Source organism: Littorina saxatilis, linkage group LG16 (genome assembly GCF_037325665.1).
Source record: "Littorina saxatilis isolate snail1 linkage group LG16, US_GU_Lsax_2.0, whole genome shotgun sequence".
Lineage (NCBI taxonomy): Eukaryota > Metazoa > Mollusca > Gastropoda > Littorinimorpha > Littorinidae > Littorina > Littorina saxatilis.
The window spans coordinates 2,343,895-2,353,491 of record NC_090260.1 but is presented as its reverse complement, the minus strand read 5'-3'; the positions used below and the strand labels follow the sequence as shown (position 1 = coordinate 2,353,491).

General features: G+C 42.3%; 1 protein-coding gene across 3 annotated transcripts in view; it reads right to left on the bottom strand.

Moving 5' to 3' along the window:
- Positions 1 to 1,459: 1,459 nt before the first annotated feature.
- LOC138950181 (dentin sialophosphoprotein-like) overlaps positions 1,460 to 9,597 on the bottom strand; it is a 57,985-nt gene continuing 49,847 nt past the window's right edge. For all 3 annotated transcript variants that reach the window (XM_070321918.1, XM_070321920.1, XM_070321921.1), the window contains 2 exons: positions 8,798 to 8,935; positions 1,460 to 5,268 (listed from right to left, as the gene is read on the bottom strand). In XM_070321918.1, the coding sequence (XP_070178019.1) occupies positions 5,115 to 5,268; positions 8,798 to 8,935 (292 nt within the window). In that variant the 3' untranslated portion in view covers positions 1,460 to 5,114. The remainder of the gene's footprint in view (positions 5,269 to 8,797; positions 8,936 to 9,597) is intronic.

Genomic DNA, 9,597 nt, shown 5'->3' with positions numbered 1-9,597 from the left:
ATGTCTGGTCGATTTTGAGGGTACCCTTATATGAGCGGCGGTCACGTTATCCCTGAAAAAGAAATCTTTAATGCAAAAGATGATTCTGATAGTTAAGTGAACGGCTTTAACTGGATAATAGTTTTTTGAATTAATGCTTTAATTTGGGTGCAAAACTTGTTGCAATAGTTTGTTGGCCAAGTTTAGTTAAAAATATTGAATCCGTGTTAATAAATTATTTGCTGATGGCACAAGTATGTATTTATCCCTTGAAAATCATGTTCTTAGAGCCGAGATTTTAAATTCAGACTTGAGTAAGTTAACATTTTTGAATGGGTAAAAAAGTGGAACATTCTCTTCAATCAAACTAAAACTGAAAATCAAAAAACAAGAAAGGTAGGTTGTTGGAACGTTTGTTATTGACAAAACAATACATTCACAGATATTTCGACCCAAGGGTCTTTTATTAGTTTCAAGTGGACAGACAAACAAATATTCACACAAAACTTAGCTTGATAGTTCTATCCGTTTCGCGCCCACTCGTCAGGAAGCCGAGCGAATCAATGATTGTATGATGAAATGAATGACGTAGAAAGGGAATGACGTCAGCGTCGAAAGAATGTTCTATAATAGAGCATGGCAGAGAGAGAAGTAGGAGAGAGACAGAGAAAGAGAAAGAGAGAGAGAGAGAGAGAGAGAGAGAGAGAGAGAGAGAGAGAGAGAATGAGAGAGAGAGAGAGAGAGAGAGAGAGAGAGAGAGAGAGAGGGCGTGGTGTGACTTGCGAAGAAAAATAAAGAAAGCTAAGTCAGTTTGAAAGTGGTATACACCAAATGTGTATATATATAATTACTTAGGTCTGATGTCTAACCCTGACATAGAAATTATCGGTGATAATATTCAATCCAGACACAAGTAGCCTGGGTGGATGGGAAAACCGGTGGAAAAACTCATCAGTTAGACGCTCAACAATAAGCTGAAAGCTAAAAAAAAAATTTAAAAAAATCAAACAGACATTATCCAACACTCACATCAGGTTAAGGTGTATCGTGTGTGAATATACAAACACTGAGAAACACAGACTATCCAACACTCACACCAGTTTAAGGTGTATCGTGTGTGTGTGTATACAGACACTGAGAAACACAGACATTATCCAACACTCACATCAGGTTAAGGTGTATCGTGTGTGAATATACAAACACTGAGAAACACAGACTATCCAACACTCACACCAGTTTAAGGTGTATCGTGTGTGTGTGTATACAAACACTGAGAAACACAGACTATCCAACACTCACACCAGTTTAAGGTGTATCGTGTGTGTGTGTATACAGACACTGAGAAACACAGACATTATCCAACACTCACACCAGTCGTGTGTGTGGATACACCGAGAAACACTGAGAAAGATCCTGACACACACACACACACACACACACATCTTCTGGATGAATGCGTAAAATTCCATGAAAGTAGAGAAAAGTTTAAAAAAGACGTGACTAATATTGATGTAGATTATATTAATTATAAACCAAGTGAAATATTTATGGACAAAGATGTTCAAATATGTCTCGGAAGGTTTGTCGCAGAATGCTTTAGAATTCATAGCAATGTGTCAATAACCTTTTTGGTTTGAGGACAATAAACATTTGTTCTTGTTCTTGTTCTTGTTCACACACACACACACACACACACACACACACACACACACACACACACACACACACACACACACACAAATCTTTGTGTAATTGGCGTTTATTACAACCATGGAATCCTGAACAAAAAAAAGCCACACAAAGGTATCAGCTAGGGTCTCCACTGAGTGCTACTTAGTCATAAAACGAACATTGAAACCAGAAAGAGAATTGTATTAAACACCAAAGACAACCCTTTCCACAACTGTTGTTTAAACAATGCAAGCAAATGAACTGCAATTTTTCTAAAACCCAGATCAGTCTCTTGTTATTAAAAGTTGTTTAAAGCCATATGTACTCGATGACTATACACGCTAATTGCTTTACCAACAGCTGGAGACATGCTAAATTAAGTTCCCTGCAAAATATTGTGGTCTAGGACCCCTTCAATGTTGAGATATGTTAATTTTCATTTTGATCTGGATCGTCCTATTTATAGATTTGCCAACAGAGGTAGCGTTGACGCAAGGGAAATAACTCCGCGTCTTTGTTTACATCCAAAGTTTTTGAGACTCTAAAACAAGCTGTAATGCATGTATATGGTCCGCGCATGGCGACATATCGTCATTACATGGTCTTATGGTGCGTTTGACATCGATTATGGGCAAACTACACTTTGTAAACACGGGAGCGCGTACATATGCCTTTAAACTAAAATGCGAATAAAATAAACTGAACAGAGGTAACGCTTACAAAATATAATACTAATAAAAACACTTCTCTTCTGAAACTCAGTCAATTTTTGCAAAGTGTGTTGGAATATATTTCATTTGAAAACTAATGCTTTACCTTTTGAAGGAATTGTGTCTTATTCCCCGTTTATTTAATACATGTAGCACTGTTTTAGTTTACCGACCGTGAAACAGAGAAAAAGACAGGCAGACAGGCCAACACACAAACTGTACAAACAGAACAGTGCACTCCAATAAAATCAGTGCTAATGAATTTGCAAAACAGGTGTGATTAATGAAATGCAAGCTATGTAGAGAATAGAATAATTTGCTGTAAAACAGCTTTTCAAGCAAAGCAAACACTGAACCACGCGTATCATTTCTCTAGCACACTGACTTTGTATAAACAGACATTTAAAATAAAACGCGATTAGATCAAAACACATCCATGTTGCCTTTCTTCTGTACATACACCTGGCAATGTGACAGGATTTTATATACACACATCACATAACATGCGTTACATACAATCAATATGAGGCTTATATCGCGCGTATTCCATGGGTACAGTTCTAAGCGCAGGGATTTTATTTTATTTTTTTTATTTTATGCAATTTATATCGAGCACATATTCAAGGCGCAGGGATTTATTTATGCCGTGTGAGATGGATTTTCTTTTTACACAATACATCACGCATTCACATCGGCCAGCAGATCGCAGCCATTTCGGCGCATATCCTACTTTTCACGGCCTATTATTCCAAGTCACACGGGTATTTTGGTGGACATTTTTTATCTATGCCTATACAATTTTGCCAGGAAAGACCCTTTTGTCATTCGTGGGATCTTTAACATGCACACACCAATGTAGTGTACACGAAGGGACCTCGGTTTTTCGTCTCATCCGAAAGACTAGCACTTGAACCCACCACCTAGGTTAGGAAAGGGGGGAGAAAATTGCTAACGCCCTGACCCAGGGTCGAACTCGCAACCTCTCACAAGTGCGTTACCACTCGGCCCCCCAGTCCATACAGACATCACATAACATGTTACATACACACATCACATAACATGTTACATACAGACATCACATAACATGTGTTTGTTTGTTTGTTTGCTTAATGCCCAGCCGACCACGAAGGGCCATATCAGGGCGGTGCTGCTTTGACATAATAACGTGCGCCACGCACAAGACAGAAGTCGCAGCACAGGCTTCATGTCTCACCCAGTCACATTATTCTGACACCGGACCAACCAGTCCTAGCACTAACCCCATAATGCCAGACGCCAGGCGGAGCAGCCACTAGATTTAAAGTCTTAGGTATGACCCGGCCGGGGTTCGAACCCACGACTTCCCGACCACGGGGCGGACGCCTTACCACTTGGCCAACCGTGCCGGTATAACATGTGTTACATACACACATCACATGTTACATACAGACATCACATAACATGTTACATACACATATCACATAACATGCATTACATACAGACATTGCATAACATGTTACAGACAGACATCACATTACATGCGTTACATACATACATCACATGCGTTACATACAGACATCACATTACAGACGTTACATACAGACATCACAGTACAGACGTTACATACAGACATCAGAGACGTTACATACAGACATCACATTACAGATGTTACATACACACATCACATAACATGCGTTACATACAGACGTTGCATACAGACAGGATATTACAGACGTTACATACAGACATCACATTACAGACGTTACATACAGACATCACAGACGTTACATACAGCAGACCTGTTTACCCCCATAAGTGTTTTGGAGTAATGCTCAGCCCCAAAAATAGTAATCCTGGCAACATACAGAACACACATACTCTCTCATACAAGATGGCAATTAAAATAAGCTGTTGAACAACACGGAACACACAACACGGAACACACAACACGGAACACACAACACGGAAGGCTGCATGACAACTCAGGAACATGGCACCCACTGCTGCATATCCTTCACATTTTTCTATACAATCATCATTTTTGCATGACAAGTTAAAATTATTTACAACAAAGCCAACATCTTACTGCAACACATAGCCAACGGTTAACAATGTCACTTTATCAATCAAATACACACAAGCCAACGGTTGACAATATACTTTATCAATCATACACACACAACCAAACGGTTGACAATGTCATCTATCAATCATACACACACAAGCCAACGGTTGACAATGTCATCTATCAATCATACATTCTACTTGAGATGACAAGCTAGCAGTGACACCAACACTTCAGCGTCCTATCCTGTTCTGTGTACAAAGCAAACATAGAAGAGACAAAGAAAATGTTATACATGTAATTGTGCATGCCACCATAGGGAAAGATCTGGACTCTGAGCTTTCACAGAATGCATAAATAGCCAGCTTTTCTCTCCACAAAACATTGGTTGTAACGCTGACACAGTCGTCTTTACTCTCCTGACCGATGAATAACTTGTGTTTGTTTGATTTGCTTTTTTTCTTCAGGCGGGCTGGATACAGATCTGTCCTACTGCTTCCTCCCACATGTTACTGTAGTGGCCAGGACAAGGGCTGCCCCCTTAGTGTTCAGTCTCCCACATGTTACTGTAGTGGCCAGGACAAGGGCTGCCCCCTTAGTGTTCAGTCTCCCACATGTTACTGTAGTGGCCAGGACAAGGGCTGCCCCCTTAGTGTTCAGTCTCCCACATGTTACTGTAGTGGCCAGGACAAGGGCTGCCCCCTTAGTGTTTAATAGTATCCTCTGTTATAGCTGCGGTCCTGGTAACCATGTCGATTCTGTCCGCCTCGGTTGCCATGACGATTCTGGTCGTGGTAGCGGTCCCGGTCTCGATCTCGCGTCCCGTGTCCACCTTGTTGGTGGCGGCCGTGATGACTGTCGTACCTGTAGGGAGGAATACACGTGTCAGTGATGATCACAATACACAGTCACACCTGTCAGTGATGATCACAATACACAGTCACACCTGTCAGTGATGATCACAATACACAGACACACCTGTCAGTGATGATCACAATACCGTCACACCTGTCAGTGATGATCACAATACACAGACACACCTGTCAGTGATGATCACAATACACAGACACACCTGTCAGTGATGATCACAATACAGTCACACCTGTCAGTGATGATCACAATACACAGACACACCTGTCAGTGATGATCACAATACAGTCACACCTGTCAGTGATGATCACAATACACAGTCACACCTGTCAGTGATGATCACAATACACAGACACACCTGTCAGTGATGATCACAATACTATTAGTTATCGTCAGATTTTACTGCGATATCCAGATTTATCAGTGCCAATGTCGAGAAAGCTGAAATCATATCAGATCGAGGCGTGAGCCGAGATCTGATATGATTCAGCCTTTCGAGACATTGGCACTGATAAATCTGGATATCGCAGTCAAATCTAACGATAACGATTTTATCGTATTCCATTTCAGAAGAAGAACCCATTAAGTAACCCCAATTTAAGAAATCGGTCAAGGGCAAAGGAGGCTACTGTCATGTTGGAAATGTTGGATTGTCTTTTCCTGCTTTCGCAACTTTGCTGTTATAACTTTCATTTTTCAAATACTCTTTCGTTTTCTAAGACGTAAATAAGGCATCTAAAAACAACAAAGAAAAGAAAAATATTGTGCAAACACATCACACAAAAACAGGTTCAGTGGAGGAACACGGAACAGCCTTCGCGGTTACTGGCAGACTTTTAGACTTCAAAGGCTTTGATTTGGCAATTCTAAACGATGGCAGGAACTGAAGTGCCACGGACTGTATCAGTGAAGTTCTCTGGCTCATTTTCTGTGTAGAAGACAGCTTCCAGTTCTTCGTCGTTATCGACGTACCACAGTGTTGATAATTTTGTCGAATCGCCAACTGCAGACGACACAATATTCCAAGACAACTTTCAAAGATGGCGTCTTCCGATAGCCTTCGTGACTGTTTTGAAGCTGTTGAGGTTTTTGTGTGGATTTTGCATGGCTACGACAAAGAGGGATGGGACAGTGATTCATGCTGGAGCAAAACATTTAAATCGGCTGCTCATTTCCAACCTTTACGTGAGTGATGAGCGCCGATACCTTGCAAGAGAACTCGCTTTTCGCTCCAAAGTTCAGTTTGTTTACGGCTGTTCCAGTCGCCTCCCTCGGCAAGATTAAAACATACCATTCTACTACTTCTTTGTTAAAGGTGGGTGAAAAAAAGTGTGTATTTATTCATTACACAGCTTAATCTTTCTGATGCAATTACTTTCCTAAAATTTGCGCTTTAAAATAATTATTTCATTATTTCAAACTTGTGATATTAAAATCGTCCGCCAAATTTCATTTGCTTTTAAGAGTACGCTCATAAGCCTAGCTTGTTGTGCTCCATGTTCCTTATTTCATGTATGCGGCAATATTCTAATGAAATTTACAGAATAAACTTGTTTAAACCAAAATAATGGGAGACTTGTGTTTCCTTCAGGTGAGATTTTTTCTTCAAAATTACAATAGGAAGGTTTTCGCCAGTTATCTCTTTGAGGTTTTGGGTGCTTACAGAGTACCGTGCCCCTTGCGGGGGCATCAATCATCGAGGTCACAAGCAGGGTCAAGGGGAAGGTCGGCTGGGCGGACAGGAGACTACAATAGGAAGGTTTCCGCCAGTTATCTCTCTTTGAGGTTTTGGGTGCTTAGAGAGTACCGTCCCCCTTGTGGGGGCATCAAACATCGAGGTCACAAGCTGGGCGGACAGGAGACTATTGAAAAACTACTTCCTGCACGATATCAAATTCACTATGAACTTCCTGCGCAATATCAATTGATATACAGTTCCTAGTTGACCAATGACAACAGCTGTTTTTGTCATGTGATCAGTAAAAATGCGATAAACAGTCACACCTGTCAGTGATGATCACAATACTAAGACACACCTGTCAGTGATTATCACAATACTATCATAGGGGGAAGACATACCTGTCAGTCGTCATGACAACGCTAACAACACTGGTCACTTTCCATGCTCGCAACATCCATGCCCAAATGTGTTCAGCTTGGAAATAAAGCGATAATGACACTGTTTAGCTAGAGCATGAAACAGCCATGAAACAGCTCTAGTATTGAAGAGCATAAAACTGCCATGAAACCGCTCTGGTATAGTAGAACATGAAACAGCCATAAAACCGTATAGTAGAGCATGAAACAGCCATGAAACCGCCCTAGTATAGTAGAGCATGAAACAGCCATGAAACCGCTCAAGTAAAGTAGAGCATGAAAAAGCCATGAAACCACTCGTTATAGTAGAGCATGAAACAGCCATGAAACCGCTCTAGTATAGCAGAGCATGAAACAGCCATTAAACCGCTCTAGTATAGTAGAGTATGAAACAGCCATGAAACTGTTGGCTAGACCAGCAACTAGCCATGAAACTGTTGGCTAGACCAGCAACTAGCCATGAAACTATTGGCTAGACCAGCAACTAGCCATGAAACTGTTGGCTAGACCAGCAACTAGCCATGAAACTGTTGGCTTGACCAGCAACTAGCCATGAAACTGTTGGCTAGACCAGCAACTAGCCATAAAACGTTGGCTAGACCAGCAACTAGCCATGAAACTGTTGGCTAGACCAGCAACAAGCCATGAAACTGTTGGCTAGACCAGCAACTAGCCATGCAACTGTTGGCTAGACCAGCAACTAGCCATGAAACTGTCCAGCTAGACCAGCAACTAGCCATGAAACTGTCCAACTAGACCAGCAACTAGCCATGAAACTGTCCAGCTAGACCAGCAACTAGCCATGAAACTGTCCAGCTAGACCAGCAACTAGCCATGAAACTGTTAGGTAGACCAGCAACAAGCCATGAAACTGTCCAGCTAGACCAGCAACTAGCCATGAAACTGTCCAGCTAGACCAGCAACTAGCCATGAAACTGTTGGCTAGACCAGCAACAAGCCATGAAACTGTCCAGCTAGACCAGCAACTAGCCATGAAACTGTCCAGCTAGACCAGCAACTAGCCATGAAACTGTTGGCTAGACCAGCAACAAGCCATGAAACTGTCCAGCTAGACCAGCAACTAGCCATGAAACTGTCCAGCTAGACCAGCAACTAGCCATGAAACTGTCCAGCTAGACCAGCAACTAGCCATGAAACTGTCCAGCTAGACCAGCAACTAGCCATGAAACTGTCCAGCTAGACCAGCAACTAGCCATGAAACTGTCCAGCTAGACCAGCAACTAGCCCTGAAAGTGTCCAGCTAGAGGGGGAGATGTTACACGACGGGTCCCAGTGTAGCTTCACCCTGAAACTGTCCAGCTAGAGGGGGAGATGTTACACGACGGGTCCCAGTGTAGCTTCACCCTGAAACAAAGCCACCAAGGACTCAACTAAGGAACCTCTCCCTCCTACACCACACCCTCACCTCTGGTCACGGTGTCGGTCGTGATGGCGATGGCGGTCGTGGTCACGGTCGTAGCGGTCACGGTCACGCCTGTGGTCACGCTCACGATCACGATGGTCTGAATGAGAGCTGGAGTAATCTCTGTGTCGCTCGTACGATCTGAAAAACATGAAGATCAAAAGGGCTTGTCAATGGCAATGCTTCTCATCATTCTCTCTGGTGCCAGGAGACTGCTTCTGCAAAACTCTCACTTACTGCTGTCCTATTGTTAGATCGTGTAGGCAGGGAGAGCTAGGCTGATTCACTATGGTGTGGTTATCTGTCAGCACGTGTAAAAGAAACAATGATACACGATGAGGTGATGCTGTGGGATAGATGTAAACACACGTCCACCCATACTTAGACATAGACACAGCCATCCATCCATCTATCCACACTCACTTTCTGTCTTACACACACACACACAAGGATCATAAACATCCGAGTAAGGCGCAAGCTCACACAGTAAATAAGCTCACACCCCTAACTCACACACACACCAATACTTACATTCAAGCTCACACAGTAAATAAGCTCACACCCCTAACCCACACACACACCAATACTTACATTCAAGCTCACACAGTAAATAAGCTCACACCCCTAACCCACACACACACCAATACTTACATTCAAGCTCATCCCCCACCAAACTCTTACACAGACCCACACACACACAAACACACACACACACACACACACACACACACACAACCCACACGCACAACACACACACACACACAGATAAACAGAAATGGATCAATAAAATGTTATGAGTTATG